Here is a 25,808-nt window from a genome sequence, read left to right as displayed (position 1 = left end):
GTTGGCAGAAATTGCCATTTTTAGTGCGCTTTTCATCTTCTCTAACGCGTTGTGCCGGTGGCGTAGCAGGGAGCAGCCAAGCTGGGGAAGTAACATTATCTGATCCCATCCGTTATGGGAGAGGCTCAAGCAGTGCTGCCAAGATGCGGCGACGATGCTGGAAAATCAAGCTGGGAAAAGGGGATTAAAAGGAGCCAAATCCAGGAGGAATTTATCCTGCTCCAGGGGATCAGCCCTCCAAAATATAATTTCCAGTGTGTCTCCCCATGCCTTGGTGCTGTAGTCCAGTGCAGGGGTGTGTGGGGTCATTGCAGCTTCTCCAGGGCCATGCATAACACAAGGTCCAGAGAGGCTTCTTATAGCACCAGGCTCACCCAAAAGAGCCAGGAAAAGGGAAAAATTGAGGTGGATCCCTCCAAAGCCAGGAGCAGCAGGAGCTGAAGGGCACTGCCCTACTCGGGGTGGTCCTGCCCTCCCTTGGGACCCCGCTGGAGGATGACGGCACGGCATGCCCCGAGCCAGCTCCCGCACAACTCAGGGCTTTGCTCATTCATGAGAAAACAAACCTTATTCATGAGACTCAGTAACTGCCATGGAAACGGCTCCCCTGCGTGGCCGGAGCATCTCTCGCTACGAGGCACAACGGGGCCACGGCTGGCTCTCCCCATGTAAAATGGTGTGAAAACTCCAGAAAACAGCAGCTCACGCATCCATGTAAACCACTCTAGCTCCTTTCACGTTGCATTCAGACACAGCCACTGCCGTGGTGTACGGGAAGGCACCCAGAGAGGATGTTTACACCGTCCTCCATCAAGACGCTCTTGTTTTAATTGCAACCGTCCATCGTGCGTTGCCTTCTGCTGCGGTACCTCCTGAGTCGCTTTAGGGAGCTCAGCCCTGGCTCCCCTTAAACTTCAGGGGATCGCTTCAGTCTGAGATTTCAGACAGAAAGCATCTCTCTTCAGCAGCAAAGAAACAGCTTGGCCTATATAACCCAACAACCACGTTTTACGGAGGAAACCTCCTGCTGGTGTTGCCTTTGCAGGATTGCTTTTGCTGACTCAGCATGCACAAGGGATACACGTGCAAAGTCCCTCTTACGATGCTACTAGTGCAAACCAGCACAACATCGTTACTGCATTAACAATGCAGTTCCCAAAGAGGTAAATGAACCTTAAAAGTGTCACTCTGCAGGAATCAGAGGGCTCAGCCACTGCAGAGGGAGGAGAAAAGCTGATTTTGTTCCTTTTTTTTTGACTGACAGCTAATTTTAAAGGGAGATTTAATGAGATCATGCACCATCACGGAGCCAGAGCTTGCTTTCGACAAGGGGCTTTTGGAAAGCTCTCAGTATAGAGATCCAGGATTTACCACCCCAGCACCAAGAAGCAAGTCCCCGCTTGCGTTAAGCGGCTGCATACCTGGAAAGGCAGGAGATCAGTAAGTAAAGCCCAGTAAATACTCTTGTTTCCAGACTGGGATGGGGGGACGAAAGGATAGATTTGAGCATGGCCACAGGGAATAGTAACAGAGCCAGAAATAAAGCCACGAGCCTCTAACCCAGCCGTGACTAAATCCCCTTCACCCCAAAGACGATGCACAGCTCCCACCGTCACACCAAAGCAAGTCTACCCAATTCCACACCTATTGTTTTTATCGCTGGGAAAAGTGCTTATAACTAACACAGAGGCTGCTCTGAGCTGGGAGATGTGAAACGACCTTCTCTTTATCTTTATTTCTTATTCTTCTCCAGCTGGAGGATCGTTTCATTTATGTTTCATGGTGCAAAACACATGGTTTAAGACCCCAATAACTGGCCAGAGTCAGTCCTCCAGGTGATATTCATGGGCTTTTCCACCTTTTGCTCTGACTTATTGAAAGAGCAGCATGTGCCTGCCCCAGATGTAGAGATTTAGTAGAAAAAAAAAAAAAGACTAAATCAGGCGTCTAAATAAAAGATGTGCATTCAGGGCTTGAGAAGGTGGGCGATGCCCGGCCAGTCCCTGCGGGGTAATTAGAGGAGGCAGTAGCATGTGTATGCTGTAATAGTTGTAATTAGGTTAAAAAATGACTTTATGGAGAGGAGGGATTGGGGTAGGCAGCATCGCCCGTGGATGAATGCTGCTCCAGGCAGGCAGCTTGAAGAGCCCTCTGGATCTCCTGGGTAAAGGCGTCGCAGCCCGCAGTATGATTTTAAACCGGTTACAGAAGCCCTGGCCCCAAGCAGAAACGTGCCCTTCCCTCTCCCAGCACCAAAACTCTGGCAAAACCTGTAGAAGAGGGGACACGCTCAAGCTAATAGTCCCCCAAATCTGTTTTTCTTGTCATCTTCTACATCTCCCCTGCCTGGAAGGAGGGATTTGGGGAGGGATGTTTTTCTTCCCTCTCTCTCAGCTGGCTGTCTTCCTGATAAAAAAATCTAATTTTTTAATAGAAATAATGAAATAGTTGATGCTGGCAATGTGATGGGGAAGATTTACAGCAGCTGTCTTAGAAGTCTACAGCATTTACGCTATTTCTATCTTAAAACAAAGTCCTTGAGATCCTCGCTGCAGGCTCCAGCTCCCAGCCACGCTCCCAAATCTTGCTGAAGCTGGGATGTTTAAGGAAGACAAATCTTTCCAATTACCGCTCGCTCTGCCAGGCGAGTTCGATTCGAGGAAGTGTTGCCAAACTCTTTCAGCATCAGGCGGCTGCACCACACAACACCATACCCTGCCCAGCGCTGCCTGCCTGCTAACGGGGCATGCAAAGTGCCATGTAATCGGCTGTGATGCCCTTCTCCATCGCCAGCCTCGGCATCTCTGCAGTTAGCTTTTCTCCGGAGCTAATGTGGTCTCACAAAGGGAATGCCGATTCTGCCAGAGGTATTTTTCACAGCTGACAAATAGCTAAACAAAAATCCTGCTCTTTGCTGCTGAGAAAAGAGGAGAGGGCTTCGCCTGAAGGCATGTGCGTGCTGGGGATGGAAATGCAAGACCCCAACACGGGATCCTCTGCTCTGACATAGAATCATAGAATAGTTCGGGTTGGAAGTGACCTCCAAAGATCATCTAGTCCAACCCCTCTGCAATGAGCAGGGACATCTTCAACTAGATCAGGATGCTCAGAGCCCCGTCCAATCTGACCTGGAATGTTTCCAGGGATGGGGCATCTACCACCTCTCTGGGCAACCTGTGCCAGTGTTTCACCACCCTCAGTGTAAAAAATTTCTTCCTTATATCTAGTCTGACATGGGGCCCTCTGCTCTGACACCGATTTCCTCCGTGACCTTTGGCAAGTCACTTGTCCTCCCTGGGGTAACCCAGGATCTGCGAGCTGCCTGGCAGGTGCTGACATGGGAAGGGCTCCTGTGTGTAGCCGCTGTCGGGGATAACCAGCCGTTAGCCCTAACCCCAGGGCCGTATCCAGACCCCACTGCTCTGTGCTGCATCTCCGAATGACAGCTACGGGCATACGGCTGACCCCAGCACCACCGCCTCGGTGTGCAGAGACCCCCAGACTGCTTCAGGAGATGTCCCCGGGAGAGAGGATGGATAAAGAACTCAATGCCCAGTAATCATTGCCAAGAGTAATTAATCAGTTTTCCATCCTTCCAGATTCTTTATCTCGCAGCATGCCCCACGTAAGCAATGCTGAATGCTGCTGGGTCCCCTGGGACAGCAGAAAGCAGCTGCGGAGCGAGGTGAGGACGTTGGGGATGCGTGGAAGGGCTTCTGTTAAGGGAACTGGCATGAAAAATGCCCATAATGGGTTTCCAAGCCCGTTTCTGCTTTGGACTTCAGCAGCTGCTGCCTCAGCCCCCGAAGAGCCTTTTGCCTTTGCTGTTACTAAGGTGTTACACTCCAAACGAGAGCCCTGGGTGCTAATAAAGCTGCTCATTTTCTCCAGCCCACCGGACTTCCCACAAGATACAAACTGACAACAGTGAAACATTTCTCTGCTTTAATTGAGAAGTTTCCACCTGGCGCTCGCCCACCGGGAACCCACACCGTTCGTTATCTCCTGGATGATTACACACAAGCGTGCTGTAATGAAGGAAGGAAGATCTGCATCCAGGCTCGCTGAAATGCAGCATCTTCAGGTGTCTTTTGGTACCCGGTGGCCATGGAGAGATGCCTTAACAATATACTTGGTAGTGAATTCCTCACGTTGCTCTGAGCTGAAGTGCAACAACTGTGGCTCTGATCTCCACAAAGGTTTAATCAGAGCAAACCCTCCAACAGCTCGTGTTCTCTTTCCTCGACTTGATTTATGTCTCATTTGAGGGTGGATGCAAGAGCAGGGAGGAAAATGAAAGTGGCAATGAGGCAGGAGGGCTGGGAATGAAAGCACCACGGGGCCAAGCTGGGGGAAAAAATTATTCTGCTGGCCGGTTTCCCATATGCCTAATCAGGATTTGGGTTTAATGACGCTATGTCACATCGCATCCATCTGCACTGTGACGATGTGCCACTGTCGGGACTCGAGGGGGGTGATGCATCCTGAGCCACGAGCATCCCACCACAGTTTATAATAAGTAACGTGACTATTTCTGTGCTACCTGAAAGGATTCATGCTGATCTACATAATGAAACACTCTCCTCTTGTCTCTTTTTATATCCTTGGAGTGTGAGAGTCTTTTGGCAAAAAGCATCCTTTCTTGGTGGGTTGGAAGGTACCCAACGCACTGAGCGACTGCCACAGCTGAACCATAACCATGAGAGAGCAAGGCAGGGAAATTACCAGGGATTAAGTCCCTTCTGTGGCCAGAATTACAAGGATTGTGGGCAATGCATGGAAAGCAATGCTGAAAAGGCTGCCCTCATCCCAACCAATTTGAAGCAAGGCGTAAAAATAGCTGTTAATGATGAAGATGCCTCTCAAGGGGCATCGGTATGTAGAAGCAACCTCTCGTATCAACCCACTGGAGGGATCGTGGTGTGTAAATGAAATTTAGGACTTACCCTTTGCTCTTGGGTGGCCACAAAGGTCTGGAATCCAGGGGCCACCCCAAACCCCAGCTCCTGGACAAAGGGTGGCTCGGACTGGCTGTGGATCTGGACTTTGACTCCAGCCTCAAACGTTGTCTCCTCTGGAAGAAGAAAAGGGGAGGTTAGGGGCCTGTGGTGGGTGGGATGGTGTCCACCTGCATGGGCGCATTTGCCCCTCCACGGAAAATTGTATCTAGTAAATCTGTGCTGCCCAAAACCACAAGATAAGCAGTTGGGAGTGCTCCACCTGGATGATCAGACTTCTGGGCATTGAGGAAGGAAACCCAGCAGCAGCGTTTGCCATGAGCAGAGCACACCCGGGACTCAACCCAAATCACCACTGCTGCCCATTGGGACCAAGAGCATCTCCAGGTTCCTCGTCATAGAATCACAGAATGGTTTGGGTTGGAAGGGACCTTAAAGATCATCCAGTTCCAACCCCCTGCCATGGGCAGGGACACCTTCCACTAGACCAGGCTGCTCAAAGCCCCATCCAACCTGGCCTTGAACACTTCCAGGGATGGGGCATCCACAGCCTCTCTGGGCAACCTGTTCCAGTGCCTCACCACCCTCATAGTGAAGAACTTCTTCCTTACATCTGATCTACATCTACCCTCTTTCAGTTTAAAGCCATTACCCCTTGTCCTGGTACCCTCTTTCAGTGTAAAGCCACTACCCCTGGTCCCTACACTGCTGCCTATCCCGAGGGCTCACCCTCCCTGTAACACAGAGATTCATGATTTCTCCATCTTGATCTGTACTTCCAAGCTAGAGAAAACAGGAGGCAACATCTACCTTCTAGCTGATATTTAGTTACAGAATACATTCCTGTATTACTAAAACAAATAAACTCCTCCTTCCCCCAGAGACATTTCTACTACCCGTAAGGTCTCCAATGCTGAAAGCATGGGTGCACCCCGCCTCCGCTGCCCCATCTCTGACGCAGCCTGAGGCCACTGGGGAGATAATGTAGGTAATTAAATAACAAAAAAAAGTGTGTAAAATTCAAAGGAGCTCATGTTTTTGGCAGCTGAAGTTGCTCCAAGCTGGACATTTGCAGCACATGGGCTCAGACACATCACCGAGTTACAGGTAACATGAGGTTTCCACATCCCAAATCTATGCTGAATACCAATTAACTCGAGGTCAGTCCTCTTCTTCCACTAGAAGCTAAAATCAACCCAAAAGAGACTTTCTGAAGCAGAATTAATGGGATGCAAACCAGACCCCAGTGTGACATACGAGCACTTTGGGCTCCTCTTATCACATAGACATCTTCACACAGCTGGGGTGTGTAACTGTTCTCTCTTTAGTATTGTTGCTATGGTCTCTCACATCCCAACAAACTAGAGGGAGCATACGGGACTAAGGGGTGGGGGGCTGATTTGCAAAGGAAGTTGTTAACTATGCATAATTTGGCCTAAAAACTGAGTTACCCATTAATATGAATCCATGCTTGTGGCCAGCAATGCCACCTCCACATCTAAAGAGCTTCTGTTTAAACATGAATCATTCTTTATTTCCTTACTATTCCTTGGTATTTTTCTACTATATTATTATGCATTTCAATTTTTAACAGCACTGTATTCAGTCTGAAGCACTGGTAGAAACCCAGCACCAAGGAATCACAGCTGCAGAGCTGTTACGCCAGGGGCTGCACAAAGATGTGCACCAGGAGACAACAGCAGGAGACACCAGACCATGGGATGATATGGGCAGAGGAGGGCAAGGGTAGAATAAGGTGATACCGCATGACATGAGGTTTACAGATCTCAGGAACCCATCGCTTAAGAGGATGCAACTCTGCTGACTCAATCGGGCAGCAAAGGGATGAGCCTTCCTCTCCCAAGAGGACTTTCTTGGACCCTGCTCACCTGGTAGCTCCCAAGGCGAACGAAGCCAGACACTGCACAGGTGGGAATGGGCTTATGCATGGATTTGTCAGGCTAACCATGAGCATCCACGGTACTCAGATCTACATCCTTTACAGCTAACCGTCCTCCGAGGCTTCAACACTCAGCTAGGCAATGTCACGACCACACTGATCAAGTGTTGGTCCAAGAAGGTTGGACCAGAGACCTCTTGGAGACCCCCGGCCAGACACGCTGCTGTCATCTTCATCCCCTACTCAGCAAACAAACCCTCCCTGCCAACCACAAACCAAAACACACGCTTCATTCAGCTTTTGGGAATAAACAACATTTTAAAAGCCCCACTCTGACAGCGGGACTGCTTTACATGTTGGATATGCAAAACTTCACGCTCTGCACCTGCAGCGACATGTCTACCAGCAGCATCTCCACATCTAAGCATTTGATCTCAGCAGCCTTTGCAGACCAAGCAGCTGGAGCAGGCTATTAATACTTAACCTTTTATAGCCCAGCTTTTCTATCTAAGGCACAGGAAAACAATTTTAAGATAAATAGGATTTATTAAAACAGTTACCTCCCCAGGCCTTGCATACCTCTGTGAAATTCTGGGATGGCGGTGAGGTCTCCATGTGCTTGGTCAGGGCTCAGCTCCAACCAGTTGGAGTTGACTTTTAACCAGTCAGAGATGTATTGATCTGCAAGGCTCACTCTTGAACACACACTCCCATCGATTGATGCCTCTGGTGCCCACGTTAATCTGCTTGTCTGTGCCTTGGCTCTGCGATGCTCCACGCAAGGCAATTATTTATTTTTGCCTCCTTGTTGTAAAAGTGCTTTTGGTATCCAAGTAATGTCATGATTTAGGGCACAGAGCATTGCTATTGCATGGGGTGGCACGCAGCAGATGTGGAGCTTGAGTGCATCTCCTGTGAATCCCAGTTGGTTGGATACTGGCATAGAGAGTATGGGTTTATTTTGTTTTTTCCCTACACTGAAGCCTCCCAGAGCAAGGCTGGCATTGACCATCCTCGCACTTGGCCTCCACTTCTCCTCAAGACCCAATGACCACAACCCGAATCACTCCCCACCACCTTCCCACGATGGGGACTATTGCAAGCAACACAGCCCTATTACTGGGACCCACAGTGACAAAAACCTGCCTTGCCTTTGCCTTGCTCAGCCATAATTGGACTCCCCTCGCTCCAAGAGATGTCAGATGGATGTTGACATGACTGAGCTGTCTCGCTGTCTGCTCAAGCCCTGCATTTGCCCATTCAAGGGGGTCCCACTTGAAGGTCCCCTCCCTGCCAACACCTCCCCAGCACTGACCCTCCAAAACACCCCAGTGCTGAGGGTCAAGCCAGCTTTCCCCAAAACCTTTGGCAATGCAGAGCATTCCCGTCCAACCTCATCGCTGCTCAACAGCACCGCACCAGCCCTGGGCTCCGCAGCCCATTGGGCACCCAGGTGCCCAAGCCCCACCGGTGAACGCATACCAGAATGGGTTCAAACCCTCTCCTGAGCACCCACCAACTCCTCCAATTTCAATCCCGATCCTGTTATTCCCACATGACGCCCACTCCTACCAATCCCACCCAGCTCCATCGCTTTGCCTGGTGTTGATCCCCTTCCAACACTTCAGAGGAGATACCATATGCTTCCTTCAGTAATTACCTGACAAGTTGGAGGAGAAAGCTTCTATTTAGTCTAACTTGTTGGGCAACGGGAACTGTTTTGTGGAAACATTTTCCATACAAAATTATCCTGCCCATTTCTGCACCTGCTCCGGGTCTGTTCAGCTCTGACTTAATTCCATGTATTTCCTATGACCGGGTGCTGTGCCCGGGTCCATCTGTGGGTAAACCTCTGTACACCAATATCAAGCAAACAAGATATAGCCTGCAAGTATCCATAAGAGACTTAAAGCAACAGGGTTTGCAATTTTAAACAGAAAATGCTGGCATGTAGCCAGTTGTAATTACGGACGGGGAGGGGAAGGCATTTTCTATGCAACAGAAGAAAATTCGGTTTTAAAACACACAGTTATTAATTTTCATTATCAATAATAACAAGAAGAGCAAAATAAACAGCCTTTTTTTAGAAAAGCTGCCAAAAGCCAGACAGCATTCATTGTTTTTCCTGCAGGAAACACACACGAAGATGAAACTATAAACATGAAACTGGCTTTGAAAAACTGTCACTTCTCCTAAAAATTCATTTTCTACAAAATAGCTATTTTCCACTAAAAGAGTAAAATTAAAAGCCCAGCTACAAAACCCTTTGATGGAATATGCCTGGACCAGTCCTCGTTAGTTGCATCTTAAATATTTCCAAGCTCCGTGCTGGGGCTGAGAAACATTAGTGTGGGTTAAATACTTGCTGCAAGCATAAAGAAGAGGTCTCATAGGACCCAGAAGCACAAGACTGTCTGGTTTTGGGTGCATTTAGCTTGCTAAAATGAATGTCTCTGGGCAGAGCAAACCCGAAGAGGCTCTGCAGCAAACCCTGTCTGTCACCCCGAGACTGGAGAGGTACAACCAGGGGTATGAACATCCACAGAGACACGTCCCAGCCATGGTTTTGCCAGTTTTTGCAGTTTTAGCATCATTTTGAATGGCTGCTTCTAGCGGTACCTCCTGGAGGCAGGGGGCTGAGCGCCGGTCCAGGCTGTCACTGCTATTTCGTTAAGCCTGTTTCTTGTAATCACCCATCAACGGGGTGAAAAATAAACCTGAAAACCCTTTGATTGGTTCAGATGCCCGAAAAACTTTAAAAATAAATTCCAGTGACTTGGGGCTTGGTTTGTACCTTACGGCTTTTAAACTAATTTTGTGATGTTGGGAAGTCCAACCACAGACCTTCATTCAATCTCCAGTCCCACTTTTCAGAGGACAGTGCCTGTAAATTCATTTCTTAGTGCATCCCAGGTTGGGATAGAGCAAAAACTCCTTGATGATTGCATTTTTAAATACATTAATATACATTACTGTACACAGGACAGTGTTTCCAAACAAATTCTGAACTGCTCTTTTCACTGAAGGATTAGAGTAGCATTAATTAAATTGGGGATTAATTCAGCATGTGCTTCAAGCTGGCTGCAGAGCATTATATGTTGCAGATTGCACAGCTTTCTATTTCTGGTGTTGGCTTTCCATGACTTCGTCGGGGCTTTCTGCTTAGAGCATCGCTCGAAAAATCTTAATAAAGCTTCAGCTGACTGTACGCTCGGGTGCGGGCTACAAAGTTCATCCCTGTGAATATGCAAGAAGCTGCAATTAAAATAAGAAATGCTGCCAAAGGCACGGAGCTACCTTCTCCCCCTGCCTTATTATGTCCAAACTGATCCACTTCTCTCTGGCAATTAACATCTGAAGCTCTGCTCGGCACTAATTTATTGGGAATTGAAGATACAGCCTGAATCACGGGTCGTTTCTAGCTGGAGCCGTCACCTGCCAGCTCTGCCGGCGGCACCGGCAGCTCCACGGAAGATACTCCTGCTCGGAGAAAGCCAAAGCAGATCCCACATGGCTTAATCTGAGAAAAGTAGATGGTATTTTCTCAGCTGATTCACATTATGGCTGTGTTAGAAGGTGGCCTAAAGGTTTATTTTGGGTAGTAAGCCTTCTCCTGTGCTGTGCTGAAGTAAGCACAGAGCTGGGAGGTTTGAGTTCTCCCCACACTCTCGTTGTCCTTTGCCTCAGTTTCCCCATCTGTAAATTGGGAACAAAGTTGCTACTTAAGTCATGGGGCTGGAAAAGTCACCGGTGCCTCTTCTACGCTCTGCAAAGCGCAATTCAACGCCGCAGTGTACTACTGAGGTGCAAAGACAGGGACTATCTCGTGGGGACAGTATCCTCAAAGGGTACGGGCAGCACCAAGCGCAACATCTGGAAGGATGCACAGATGTTCATCCCTGTGCCAGCTGCATTGCATCCATGAAGGTATGTTGAGACCATGGTTTCTCATCTCCCTCGAGGAGGAAGGCTCTCCAGGAGCAGGGGGGTTGCCGCGGCAGCACAGACATGCCCAGAAGATGCTGCGAGACTTCGAGGTTCATCTCTAGTTTTTATGGCATCCTTTGCTCAGTATCGCCATGGAAACGACGCGCATCAGAGCAAGCGCTCCTCCACCTCCCGCATCGGCCCCCGGGGCAGGTTGGCATCGCCGGCACTGGGGCCGAGCAACCCGAGTTGCTCTGGGTGTGCAAAATAGCATGGCCACGTCCCCGTTCCCACCAACCCAGTGACTCCCTAAATCCCTCCTGCATCCCTCCCGCATGCCTCCTGCATGCCTCCCATTTAGCTCAGCAGCATGTGGGACCCGGCTGCGTGTCCTCAGATTACCCGCCGGGGTCTGTGCCCGCAGCTCAGCACCTCCTGAGCACGTTGGGCTCATCACACCAGTGGGGCAGCCGGGACCTGCAGCGACCCAGAAGACATGCCTTGTGGTCCCAGATTCGGGAAAGTCAACTGCTGTTTTGACCAGTCTGTATCTGTGCAGAAATCTTAAATAAATGCCTAACGTTCACATTTTTCCTAGACAAAAATTTATAGATGAAAAAAACACCCAAATTGCCATGGAAACGTAACTATAAGAAAACAGGACCTGCAAACCTGCCATGAAAAAATGTGGAATTATAAAGAAACCAGTTTAACGCCAGCGAAACCAGTTTCGGTCCCCTGTGCACGCTCTCATTTTTGTGGAAGCATCGTGTTTTGTTTCACTTAAAGTTGCTTGGTAACAGGATTAAATGAAGCTGAAATAGAAGTATTCACAACAGGGTTCGGGGAGGTTTGATAGCATCCATCTGACAGGAGACCAAGTCGATGCAACTTTCCCCACTAAAAACCAGTTGCTCGAAATTTGTCCTCTGTATTTTGCTCTTGTGGGCTGTTTGGCTGCTGTTTTGGGAGCACTCAGGGACTATGGATTTCCCCACGGATGAAAATGAGATGTCTACCACCGGCTCTGGCAGCTGCCGTGAAAAATACCATGCGTCCTGCTCGGATGCGGCAGGAGCGAGAGTCCCAGCGGGGCTGTGCCGAGCGTGCCTGAACCCAGCCTGGCTGCTCACCTGCATTTAAGAAGGACAAATTAAATGTACAGAAGCCACCGTGAGACGGTGGCCAGAGGATTGGAGAGCCTGTCGTGGTCTCATCCGTCTGGCCAAGCTTTGGAGCGGTTTGGCTGCTCCTGAGAATGTGGCAGGACCAGATCTGGCCCAAGGGAGTGGGGATAAGTTGATGCTGCAGAAACAAGTCCCCGTTGTAGCAGAAGGGAAAACCTCACTAACTGCTTTCCAGAAGGTGTATGTGGCATTTAGGGTGGAGGTGATAGCATGGAAAGTCCTACAATCTACAGGTTATAGTCCTATAGAGAGGACTGATGGAGATCACCCAGCCCTTTATTCTTAAGGACAAGTCCCTCAACCTTGTCCCCTTTCTGCTGGGAGCCCAACAGTCAGGCCATCACCTCCGGTGCCATTTCCCTGTGCAACCCTTCGAGCGCACCAAGGAACACTGTATTTTCTCTCCAACATGATCTCCTGGCCTGGAGGACTCGCGGTCCATGCCGGGGTCTCGTGGATGCTGCAGTGACACCCCCGGGGTCCCTGCTGCTGCTGGAGGACTCAACCGCTGCTGACAGCACCAATACAAGCTCCAGGCAAGCCCAGTGCCCAGCTCTGGACACTTAAATCTATTTTCAGGCTTCTTCTGTCACCAAAGGAGTGAGGCAGGCAGCTCCACAGTGATTCATCCCATCCCAGGGAGATGTCTACAGCAGGATGAATCACGTCCAAGGTGTTGTAACTTCCCTCCACTGAGCCAAGGCAACTCCTTAATCTCCATAAGCAGCTACGATAGGATCACATAAGCACAACCAAGCCCCAACGGGAAATTCAGGCGTTTCCTTTTCAGAGCTAAGGAACCAATAAAGGTAACCAGCTTCTCTCTCTACAAACCCTTCCCTGTAGCTATGAAACCAAACCTTGCTGCTTCAAAGCGCTGCTGACAACTTGAAACAGGGACTTCATGTTCCCCTGGTCCTCTTGAATAATCAGTGTCAGGATGATACAGGGGGAAAAGGATTGTTTCCTGGTGGATGAAATTCTCTCTCACAGAGGTGAGAATTGACCTGAGACCCCCCCCCAAACATCACCCAGGAGCCGGACAACCCAGGTAGACGTGGCTTCAGCACACCAGTGACAATCTCAAGGCTACCGGAGGCTTTGATGGTGATGGAGAGCAGATGAAGAGCAGCACAGAAGCACTGTGTGACAAGCTCCACTATAGCAAGTCATCAGGTACTTTGTCTGTGAGGTTAAAGATTTATCCTGGGAAAACAAAACCAAAAGCCCCGTACCTAAAAGAGCTACCAGCATGAAAGGCCACCAGCTTGTGTTAAAGGCAAGCGAGATAGTGGTATTAGCTACAGAGGTAAATCAATTCTTCCTCTTTATCTCTTGGGATACAGTCAGAGTATTTCAGAGGGTTTTTTTTTTTTCCCCTTTTCTTTTTCTAATGAAAGAATACTTTGAAAAAACCTCATCTCCTTGTATCTGAAAGGTACAGACAGCCTGGCTCTCAGGGCTGCAACAGGAGCACGGAGGGCTGCTTCCCAGCCTCGACTGCTCTGCAAAGGGGATGGGAGCACTGCTGTCATCCAATTGTCATCACGACGTGACACCTCTTGTTTGTTTGTCTTTGCTTTGGTGAGAAACAACGGCAAGAAGGGATTTGTACGAAGAGAAGAGGAAGAGAAGAGGAGAGAGGAGAACCTTCTGCCTGCAGAGCCTGCAAGAGAGAGGCTGAAAGGGAGATTTGGGAAGGGCAGGAGATGGACCTTGCGTCCTTCTCTCTCTTCCCATGGCCCAAAGGCTGGAACAGCAGCAGCAAAGCCTCTGCCATATAATCCCAAGGGATGAGGGCACAGAGCCGATGCTTTCACCTGGCACCGCTGGGATTTAACCACTGTGCGATTCCTACAGTGTAAACTGGGATAATACGTATGGGATATAAACCCCAAAACACAAGCTAACGCTCCAGGATCTAAGGGCCACAGCTACACGTAGCTGGGACCCAAGGCTTTCCTACCAGCAATTAATTACTTAATCCCCTACTAAGCATTTATTTGGGTATCTTCTACTTAATTATCAGGTCACAGTGCTGGAAGAGGCAGGAGACAGGACATGGCTGAGCTCCTTCACTACAAAAGGCAAGCCCGGAGCGGAGGTTTTTGCCTGCTCACTCCATTGCAAGCTCTCTGTAAAGCGCAGCCGCTATTCATTACTCACCAAGTAACAGAAGGTGTTATAACAAACTACATTAAGCATATCCGCTATTTTTAGTTAAGCATATTGCATTTGCATACTAAATCTGAGGGGCCATATGTCTCAACGTATATTATTAAAAAGCTTCTTACATAATATACGGGGCAGGAGAAACCGGCAGGTCTCCAGCAAGCCGAGCCCAGAGCTGTTAGAGCGGTTTTGCTGGACAGTGAGGAGCCAGCAAATGAATATTTCAGTTCCTTGCTTCTCTCCTATTAAGCTTAAGCTTTAATCATTAAAGTGGGGAAACAAGTGTCTCATAACCTGCTTTACTGGTGGGGTCATGCCAGGGCAGGGAGGGTTGCTCCTGCCAGGTTATGCTGCTTATATGATTGCTTCTTGGTGGGGAAGGAAAATAAATTCCCTTCCCACCTCAGCATCCTTTGGGAATCCCATGTGGCAAGGAAGGGCAACTGTGGAAGGGAGGATAGCCAAAAAATCAGGGGGCTGGTCGGAGCCACCCCGGTATCTCCTCTGTCCCTGGGAGCTGCTGCCAGAAATACAGAGCGAGGAAGGGAGAGATATTCCCTCCGGAGGGGAGAAATATTCCCCACATCCAGAGCTGGGGGTGCCGGCCCCCCGGGCCACCCATCTGCTGGCTTTCGCTTCAGCAAGCTGCTGCCACCGCAGGGACAGAAATGATTCAAAATAAATAAATAAAAATAAGAAAGGACGCGTTTTAAAGGCACAGAAGCAGTTCTCACACATCCCTCCCCCCCTCCAGGAGCCTCACTGCTTCCCCCAGAACATCTTGAAATATTAAACGGTGAAAGAGCTGCTGCTAATTTTGGATGGTAGTGGAGCCAGATGGAAGCAGATTTCCCAGTGCCGAGGCTGGGTCCTGGCTCTGCTGCTGCCCCTTTTGGGGCAGATAGACGGATGGAGGGGACCGGGACACCTCGGAGGCTGAGCGCGGGGGTCCAGCCAGCTTTTGGCATTGACGAAAGGGAGATGTCACCTCCGTGTACTCGGTAGAGAAGTTAGCAGGACGTGGCTTCTCAAACTGGAGGTCCAAAGAGGTGCCAGGGAGATCTTCCAGCTCTGAGCATCGCTGGCCTCCAGGAAGCCCCTCTGCATCCCGACACCTCTCCGGGAACGTGAGTACCACGGGAAGGCACGATAGTCCCAAAGTGGGACAGAAGAAGAAGTTTGGGGTGGGTCACCATCCCAAGTGGTGATCCCATCACCATCACCACTCTGACCTGTGGCGAGAGCCTCCATGGGACTGCAAGATCCATGCAGGTCATCAGACCAAGCTGAGCCAGGTCCAGCTCCTCCGCAGGATCTGTGCTTAATTTTCCAGTCTGGAGGATGCTGCAGAGCTCGTACCGGTCCAGCACCACCAGCAGATAACCAGGATTTGCTCCTGCTGGGCCTTTATCCCGCAAGGACAAGCCTTCCCTCTCAAGCCAGGCTCATACCTCCCCATCACCCACCTGCTTTTCTCACTCTGCAGCCACTCCGATGAGTAATAACCTCTTACAACTATTGATTTTCTCCTGGTCCCTCTCCAGGACACATTGCTGGAGGCTGAAGCACAGAAGTCCCCGCAGGCAGGAGGACTCTGCTGCCAGAGCCCAGCTCCGGAGCTGGTCCCATTCGCTTTTGCATCCTTTCGGAGAAAAGCAATTTCTCTGAATGCAAAGCCAGGCTGGAAGGAAAAGCTTTGGAGTTAGCGTGCAATTAAATAAAATTACTGCTGGTACAAGGACATTTGAAGACAGGCAGCAAGCGGAGAGGTTTTCACCAGGTTTTTTTGAGAAACCTTGACTCCGTGCCCTGCCTGAATTGCAGTGATAGCTGTGGTTATGTCTATTTAATTTGCATTGCCTATAAATGTCAGTGTTTTGAGTTATGTAATTTCAAAGCACTTTGGTGAACTCGGCAACTAAGCAAACACTTATTTTAACGGAAAAGGATGCGCCTCAGACGCTGTTTATGATAACAAAATGCCAGGAAAGAGCTAGTCTATCAGAGTGGGGAAAAAAACTGAAGTATTTTAGTTACATTGGTGAGGGAAATGCTTCTCCTGCTCATGCATTTGTTTGAGATTTCAAAGTGTTGTCCAGTAAGGACCAAGACAGACCTGAAATCAATAGCTGACTTTTCTGGAAGTGGGAAAAAAAAGGAAAAAAAGATAAAAAGAAACCCAACCCCCCTGCTCTAACTCAGGGATACAAGGCTGAATGTCTTGGTCTTGCATCCAAAGCAATGCTTCAACAACTGGGATGCAAGGTATTTTAGAGAGATTTAGGTTTTTCCACACATTTCCACAAGAAGTTTCAGTTCCTCCATGTTTCCTTAGAAAACTCCCCACCTAGTAATTTTTACCCCAGCAGCTAAATGGATTTTAGACCTTAATAGAAGAAAAACTAAAAGTCTGCAGGCCTGGGGAGTGGAGAATTTCATACTGCCTATTTGCTAGCTTATTTATGACATCCTATTTTATAGTGATTTTTCAGAATGAGGGTTACCAAGCAGGGAGAGCGGGTGGCCGCATAAGGTGATGCTCCCCCAGGGTCTCTTCTGCTCCTCCAATCTCAGCTTCCCACCCACAGACCTCCTAAGGTGCCTCCACCACTCCCATCATCTGCACACCAAAACGGAACCCTTTTTGCACCAGGAAAGGATTTTCCTTCTCTCTGTATGTCCCATCTTCAGCCCAAAGCATCACTGCTTCCTTGTAGCATCTCCATCTCTCTCCCTTTGTCCCCACAAAGCCCCGGTGTTTCCCCCCACCAGCCCTCTCTCCTCCTGCCATCCCCCAACGCCGCATATGGAGGATGCTATATATAAAAATATTTGCATTGTGTTGTAGTGTGCTGCCCACGGTAAGGCCGGTGGGGCAGAGACAGATCTCATATGGCAGCAGGCAGTCTAATATTTTCCTCTGATAAAAATAACCTGTGAAAATTACATCTAGCACGGCCTGCAGTGTTGCAATGAATTTTGCTGGAGGGGGGAGAAAAAAGAAAAAAAATCAATCAGTGTTAACCTGGAGATTTAAGCGGAAAACGGCACTGCTGATACTGGAGGGTGCTTCTGAGTTTTCACAAGGCACGGAGAGAGAAAACGGCAGCACGAGAGACTGGGCAGGAGGTGAAATACAGCGATGGGATGGAGCACGAGGCATAGCTGGACCTTGCTGAGATTTGGGGAGATGAGGTGGATTTTGCAAGAGAGACAAAGCGAAGGAAACGTTCGTCTCCTCGTGTTTTGATCATCTCAGAGTTGACCATCAAGTCTGAGGTGGACCCTACGGTTCCTCCACAGCCCATGGGGAGGGATGGGTGATTATCCACCCGATCCTTTGAGGGCTGCTTGACTTACTGAGACGAGAAATCTCTTTTTAATAGGTAATGGAGGGTGGGGCGGCTCCAATCCAGCTTTCAGAGCTTGGTCACCCTGTTCATCACCCAAATACACCTTCTCGGGTGCCAACACACACAAAGAAAGGATGCCTGCAAGCGAGGGGACGCCAAGTGAGCCTTGGTAGTGGAACCTCATCTGAAATACCATCGTTGGTTCTGGTCACCGGAGCCTGTTTGTCGAAGACAGGGAAAGAAGCACACCAAAGCTGCTGGGATGGGAAGCGGAGCAGGGAACCGGGCATTTGGGAAGAGTCCAACACAGCTTGGGTTGTGTGTCGTCTGGCGAGACGAAGGCTATGAATCCTCTCTATAAATACATCAAAGGCAAACACCAGACGGGAGCAGAGCGTTTCCACCAACAGGAAAATATTTGTAAAAAAAAAAATATCCAAACTAGGATAAACTGATGGTGCATAATTTAATCTGGAAATCAAAAGGTCTGGAGCCAACAATACAGGGCTGCAGAGAAAGCGTATTGCTAGCATGGACAGCTTAAATACCACACTGCGGCACTGGAGCCAGGATATGATCATTTGTTCTTCAAGGAGAAGCGTAGCCCTTTCAAAGCCCAAAGGGATTTTGTCTGCAAAGGCTCATGGACAGCCCCACAGCTCACTTCCAGACTGTACGGTTCATGGTGAAAGGCTGAGGTTCTCCATCATCCTGGTGGGCACCGTACATGACTGCCCCTGCTCTGCACCCACTTTTGCACCCAGAAAGCGAAACCATGGGGGAGCCGAGCAGGGGAACAGACCATTGGGGTTATGAAGATGCAAAGGCTGCCTCTGGCATCTCCTCACTCTTACCTGGCCCCAAAGATCTGCATCGTTATGTTTTATGGACCCCCAACTCCAACCCCAAGGAAAGATTTTGCCACTGGAAACCTCAGTTCTCACCCTGGCACAGCGAGAGAGTCCCCACGTCCATGGGATCCACTCAGCATCCTTACGGCAACAGCCCTGGGCTCACGCAGGCTCCTGCATGTCAACATCCCACCCTGGGGTAGCAAAATGACCAAATCCAGCCCCCAAAGCCTTGGCCCACTCCTGTCCAAAGCCCAGCCCTGCTCCCTTGGCCGCAGTGGCGTGGGATGGAGCCAGGGGCCAGAGACACAAGTGTTCTTGCTTTTCTGAGTTTGCAGCTTTCACGAGTTCAAAACTAACTTGTATTGCAGCAATAATGCTTAATTATTGTTTTTGTTATTGAAATATTTATGGAAGCTCATGCAACATTATATGAACAACCCTGTGAGGCCATTACTACCATTATAGAAATAAATATCTGCACTGAAGGGCATTACGATGAGACACTGAAGATAAATTGTTCCTGGCTTCTGGGATGGTGTATAACAAACCACTGTGTAACATTAAAATGTGTCAATTTTTCCCTTGGGAGCATGCTTGGGTAAGAGCTCTGAGTGTGAGAAATGCATTTCAGTCAGGGCACCGCCGAAATAAACAGGATTTTTTGCCATTTTTTTCCCCAGAATCGGCTCTGACATCCCTTGTGATGTGGCTACACCACAGAGCTGCTCCAGCCCTAGCCTGGAATTAGATGGGAGTCAAATCTCCACGACCTGCGTGTCTTGGAGGAAGACATCTGTGAAGTCATGGAGAGAGGCCACCAGTGAAAGAGTCTGGATCACGGAGGAGCAAACTGGGGGGACCTTCTGCTCCCCCACTGGGACCAGCAGCCTGGACCAGATTCCAACTTTGTGACAGGTGCTGAAGTGTCGCAAAATAAATTAGTTTGCAGAGGATGCTGGATGGCTGAAATGCCAGCGCTGGGTGTGCAGTGCCATGGCGCTCAGAACTGGTGGAAAATGGGTTTCTTGCCTGAAAGTGAGACTTCAAAAACAACGTCCCTGCGAGCTGAAGGTCTCTTGGCCTGGACCCAAGGTGACCAGATCACAAGGTAAAAGCAGAGCTGGCTCAGAGCCCTTTTTCACCAGGCCCCTGCATGAATCCTTTGCTATCTTTGGCCTTTCCCCATAAAGAGAAGGACTTCTGCCTCCAGCTGCCCGGCACATTTCAGGATGTATACGGGGCTGTTTAAGAGAGAAATCTCTTTCACATCCCTGCTTCCAAAGACACCTATTTTGATTTTCTTACGCTGACCTTCCACTGGAAGAAAAGAGACTTTTCCTTCTGTATGTATATATTTGAGAGAAAGCAATGGCAATCACTTCCCTTCTCCGCTGTTCACACTCTCCAAAATATTTGAGTAACGACATCATGTAGTATAATTTGTCACTTGGCCAAACTCCGCAGATGGCATTTCCCTCTCTTAATCTTTATAAGCCTCTCCTTAAATAGTAGTAGTGGAAGTAATAACCACAACAAAAATATTAAAATTGATAAACAAAACACAGGCGCAGTCCTCTTTCCTAAATCTTCCCAGTTTCGCAGGGTGTTTGGTAGCAAAGTATACATCGGTGGTGGCAGCATGCCAAAACCAACCCTAGATAGCCCTGAAATGCTTGGGTTTCTTCCCAGGTAGTGGTGCCTCTGCGTACCACGCAGCTCTAAAACAGCTCAGTTTTTATTGCTACGTGGCTTTGCGATCTCACTCTGCTGTCACTGAGCAGGAAAGTCATCCAGCCCCATCAACAGTCATGACCCGGCACACCTCACTTTGCCAAAAAATGAGAAAGCATTAGAAACGTGTCCTGAAGAAGCAGAAGAAAGATGCCAGTGTGCCAGCAGCACAGGTCACCAGTGACATCACCCACACATCACGCTGCAGGTGACCTGTCTCAACAGCCGGGGCTGGAAGAGCCCTGGTGAGACCACCAAACCCAACCTCCTGCCCCAGGGCTGCATCACGGCAGTCCCAGCCTCCTCCGATGGACTGCCATCTAACCTGTCCCTAAAGCCTCCAGTGAAGGTGGGATTCCCTCACTCCATTACAGGCACAAGGGAGAACAGGAGGAGAAGACATCTTTCCAGGGCTTCATGCAGTGTCCTCCCCACCACCCAAGTCCATTTGTTCTTCACCTACCTACCACGGCTTGTCCCTCCCTTTCTCCCCAACTTAGTCTTTCCCATACCTGAAGACTTATCAGGACTTCCCCTTCACCCTCTCTAAACCAGAGAGTGTCAACTCCTTCCCCATTCCAACCACCTCAAGTGAAGCCCAGTGCTGGTGCAGGGAACTCTGCAGCAAGGTGCCACCACCGTATCATTGCAACGGCAGGAGCTCTGGCAGCACAGACACAGCAGAGCTGATAAGGACCCTGCAACACTCAAGGTTTTTTCTCCCTTTTCATCTTTCCTCCACACATCAGACCATCAGGGATCTAGTACATACAGCGGCAGAAATGCACTGCTCGCAAGCTGATGAGAGAGGAGCTTTGACTCTTTCCTGCCCTTCTTTTAACCTCCATAAAAGCTGAATAATTAATCACAACTCTTTTTTTTCCCCTCTGCTCTTCTGTTCTGATGAGATAGTCTTTACCTGCTCTCCAGCCATCCAGAAGCAGGCTCGAGATGCTCTTTGCCATCTGTGATTCCTTTGAGCACTTTGTATTACTGCAATGAGACACAGTGCAACCAGAGACAGCTGTGCTCTTTGACAGAGATGCTCAACATGGACCACTGGCTATTTTGTCTTGTAAACAAGCAAGGAGAGAGCCGTAACCGAAAGGCCAATGAAAATTTGGTGATGTTGCCCGATGATGAAATGAGATGAGGTAAGGAGCAGCCACCAGGAGTTGCAGGAAACCCTCACTGAGCGCTCCTACACGGGGCGTGGGCACTGGTGCTTCTCGATTTCTTTCACAAAGTCCTGCATTATCTCAGGAAAGACATATTTTATTTGCTCCATATCTCAGGAAAGACAGATTATTTGCTCCTTCAGAGCTGGCTGAAGCAATGGTGTTTTTAAGAGAAGACTGCCGGGCTCTACTCACGTTGCTCAGCGCAAGTGAAACGCTTCCAGAGCATCTACAGGAGGGGAAAACCCTTCCACCGTCATTCTCAGCACAGCTTTACACCGCATGGGGATTACAGCAATTTGCCTTAGGAAGCACCTGGGAGGTCTCAAACATCAACTAGAGCCTGTGTCGCTACGGGCTGAACAAAGTCGGAGCAAAATGATGATCCCTGCACCAAAGAGATTAATACAATTAAATTTAATTAGCACTTGCAAAAGACTTTTATCTTCAAAGAGCTTTCTAGCCACAAAATCTCCTGGTACCTCCATGAGATTGATTAGTATGCGCTGAGCTCTTTGTCTTCCCGGAGGGAAAGGAAGACACTCGGAGAAGGGTCAAGACCAGAGACAGGGGGTAATGACCTGGATTATCCTCACATAAAACCAGTGCATCCAGAGAGCATTCCAAAACCTCACCACAGTCACCAATACTTCACTCCCAGTGCTCAGAAAAATCAGCAATAAAAATCAGATGTTTGCAGGCACCTTTGCAGCTCCTGGGACAGCAAAGGCTGAGGCTGCAGGCAGCAGCCCCCAAACCTTGGCACCTCAGTGCGAGCCACCCGGGCACCGGCCGATAGCTGCAGCATTGGCCATGCCAGGCTTTTTCTCATGTCTCCTTACTACCCCACGAATTCTCGCTATTTTGAGCGCTCATATTTCGGCTACGGACATTTAACTTTACACACCAGCCACAAAGACGCTAATGAAAGCTGCAGCATTAAATGCGTATTTAATTTTAATGCGGCATGGCATTGCTTTGGAACATGTATCCGTTGATTTTAGGTGCCTTATCTCTGCTTTACCAGATTTCCCAAAGCCAGCTTCTAGTTTATATTCCTTTAGTTTTGCCTTAAATGAACACTTCCTGACTTTGGAGCTTTTTTTTAAGAAAAGCTTTTGAAGCATCTACATCCCTTAAAGGATTTTCTCATTAAGTCTTTGATACATATTTACAGCCTTCAGTTTAACAACATTATGTGACTGGGGACATCTTACTGTGCTTGCTAATACCAGTCCTACAAAGGAAAAAAGCCTTGCTGTCACAGTAGCTCACACAACTTCTCAAGTAGAAGCACAGGAATACGAGCAGCTTTCCCAGCCATGTCTTAACTGCTCTGCACATATTTGTCTGTATAGGGGACTGGGTGCTGGGAAAGGAGGAGATGAGACACCTGCAGCAGACAAGCACTGTGATTTTATTTATTTAATTTATTTTTTTTTTAATTCTGGGTGTCTTACTGCCAAACCGGCACAAATTGGACCTAGTGGACGTTGCATGATGTGCTGATTGCACTAGGATGGTTCTGAAATGCGCACCTTAGACAAGCTCATGGGCCAGGACCTCAGCATCAAGCTCATGATGGACAAAACATAGGGATGCTACTGACTCGCCTGTGCTGTCTGGTGAGGAAATCCCTTGCAAAAAACCCACACGTTTCAGACTCGTGTCTGCTTACCAGCTGCCAAAGCTGTTGAGGTGATCCTTCTTGATGGCTAAAAAACCCACCTCTTTTGTGCTCAGAAATCCCAAACTTTAAAGACTGGCTACAAATGAACGTTTCCCCCTGTTTATTACAAACAACCAACCACTTGATTCTAATACCAAGTTGAAATCTCCCCTGCCTCAAGTCCTTTCATTCCACAAGCTGTGTTGGATGGCCAACATCAATCCTTGGGGCAATCCGAGCCTGGATCAACCCCTGACAATCTCCTGGGCACATGGAAACAGCAGTACCTGCTACATCGCAAAAGAGAAAAACCAGCTTTTTCAACAACTGCGTTGGCTCTCTCCAGCTCCACGATAACATCGAGAGGCCCTGGAGAGCAATTCACCGCAAACGGGAATATATCAGTTATGTGACAACCTTAATGACACAGCCCAGACACAAAAACCCAAGTAACCTTTGAGCTGCCTCTCTTCACTCCGGCGCTATTGATGAGTGTGCTCAGGCAAACACAATTAATTTTTAGTGGCAGCCTAATTTTGTGGATGCTCTGGTTGTCAGGGGGCTGGTGGAAGGTGGAAATAACGTTGACCTTTTCTCCCTGGGAAACCTGGCTAATTGAATGAATTCTTGCTCTCATTAGGAAAAGGTCCAAGATGCAGCACATTTTACGCCTCCCTTCAGGTGACACCAACCAGCCTCCTAAAGGTCAAGCTGCCTTTGATGAGTTGATCTGAGATCAGAGTTTCCTATTGCAAAAAAGCAATGAGTTCTTCTGGCCCAAACACCTCAGTGTTGTTTCTGCTCAAGGTCACTGCTGCTTTATAGGTACCATTTATCTCCTTGGACGTTCAAGTCTTCAGAAGGATGAATCAACCCTGTGTCATCAGGGTTTGGGGTGTTTTTCTATTGCCTTGGTTAACTATTGCTGCCTGCTAATGCTAAACCTTTTGCATCATTTCAAGTAAGCAGTGTTCTCCCTTTGCGGCACTGACTGCAGTTCAGCAGAAGTCGTTTCCTGGTAGCATTTAATAGCTTATTTTAAGCAAGAGGAGATTTATACACGGAAAGCTCTACTTCATTTTGCAGAAAGGGACGTAAGCAGCGAGGATAATTTGACTCTCTAAGGATGAGTTTGATGTCACGCAACAAATTACTATCCTAGTTCAATCTTCTTCATCGCTTTTATGGGCTCTCACTGCAGACTGTAATCTAAAATATTTCTGGCACAGAGGTGTCTGTGCAGGGCTCCAAACACACCGATTACCACCAGTAAACCTCGCAGTTTCATAAACAGCCGATACATGAGGCTCACGCTTGGTGATGGGGGATATCAGGTTTATGGCTTTGTGGCTGTCCTGACTTACTCAGATTTCGATTTTGTGCCTTTCTGGGGCTCTAAGCTCTTGCAAAAATTGAAATCCAACGACAGCCAAGATTCATTTCTCTGCTCGGGCTTGCTGGAAGACAAGGTGTTGGGTGGAAGAGGAGCTGGGGAGGGATGTCCACCACCGCCGCCGCAGCATGACATCACCAAATCTGTGCATTGCCCTGCAGGCGGTTAGGAGCCAACAGCTACCGAAGCCCCACGCACAACCGAGAGCAAGGTAGCACACTGCCACATCCCCTAAAGACCACGAATAAAACTGCAGTGAAATGCTGGTGTGTCTTATCTGGCACTCCTTAATAAAAGATTAGTTGAAGCTAATCAGGAGGGAAAGTTGTTAGTTCAGGATCTCGGGATGCTTCTTTTGTAATAACAGAGGGCTTTAACCCAAGCGCCCTGGTTAAATGCCAAGCAAAGCTGTCCCGCTCTGGCTCCCCAAGTCCCTGCTGCAGTTTCCAGATGAATTTAGTATCATTTTCGGCATCTTAAACCATCATGTATTCTTATAGTGAATAACAAACGTCCTTTTGGTCTTTCCTCCTTCCAGAGGGAGCAGCATTTCATCCCCCTGCACTGTTACACGCACACACATGGGTTGTTAATCAGCTGGTGAAAATGCTCCAGGCTGAAAAGTGCTGGAGAAGGCAAGTTACCCTTACACACACCTTGCCCTGCCTTTCTTCTTTTTTTTTTTCTTTCCTTTTTTATTTTAATTGATAAATGAAATTGAAAACCAACCCTTCCAAGGCGAACAAGAGTTTCATCTGCAAAAAAGCTGCCCTAAGGCAGCCGCGGCTGCACGCAGGAGGCAACTGCTCGCAACATTCCCGTAATGGAAAAGAAATTGCAAAAACTCTGAGAAGCCCTGGAGTCAGCACTAACACATGGACTTTTAGGAAGCAGTTTCCCGTTTTAAAACGTGCTCAGGGTTTTGCATGAACACACGTACAATATATTCCCATGCAAGCCATTACCAGCCATTGCCGTAGCCCACCATCCTACCATGGCGCGTACCTGCTGCTACCCATCACTTCTTCCATTCCCAGGTCATTTCCTACTTATTTTATATTTAGAGACGAGTTTTATGTTAATTATAATTATTCCACTTCGAGCTCCACAAGCTGTGCATGAAGCAGATGCACAAACCAGTGCCTTTTTTCCTTTTTCCCAAACTCTGCAGTTAACGCCGGTGTCTCAAAGCCTGCAGACGATTCCCCGTGGCGTAAATCCGAAACAGCCCCTCAGACCATGCCAGAAGCCTGGCAGGTTTGCAGACGTGACCTGGGGGAGCCCCGGCTGCCTCCTCCAACCACTTGAATTCAGATCCCTTGTAAGCAAAAGGAGGCCTGGATTTATGAAGAACCGCCATTAATCCTATTAATATGCAGAAGTAAATGACAGTGAGCGCTTTGTGCCTCTCCACAGCTGGCAAATCAAATGCTCCAGGGCTTGGGCTTATTAATGCACTGTGCACAGAGGCTGCACAGCTGGAGAC

At 48.7% G+C, this 25,808-nt stretch overlaps 1 protein-coding gene across 2 annotated transcripts in view; it reads right to left on the bottom strand.

Moving 5' to 3' along the window:
* Positions 1-25,808, bottom strand: part of ASIC2 (acid sensing ion channel subunit 2) — a 515,609-nt gene that overhangs the window by 15,766 nt on the left and 474,035 nt on the right. For both annotated transcript variants that reach the window (XM_030022770.2, XM_030022771.2), the window contains exon 3: positions 4,947-5,074. In XM_030022770.2, the coding sequence (XP_029878630.1) occupies positions 4,947-5,074 (128 nt within the window). The remainder of the gene's footprint in view (positions 1-4,946; positions 5,075-25,808) is intronic.

The sequence above is a fragment of the Aquila chrysaetos genome, chromosome 8, assembly GCF_900496995.4.
Source record: "Aquila chrysaetos chrysaetos chromosome 8, bAquChr1.4, whole genome shotgun sequence".
Lineage (NCBI taxonomy): Eukaryota > Metazoa > Chordata > Aves > Accipitriformes > Accipitridae > Aquila > Aquila chrysaetos.
The sequence above is the reverse complement of the archived record's forward strand: the minus strand, read 5'-3'. Positions and strand labels throughout refer to the sequence as shown.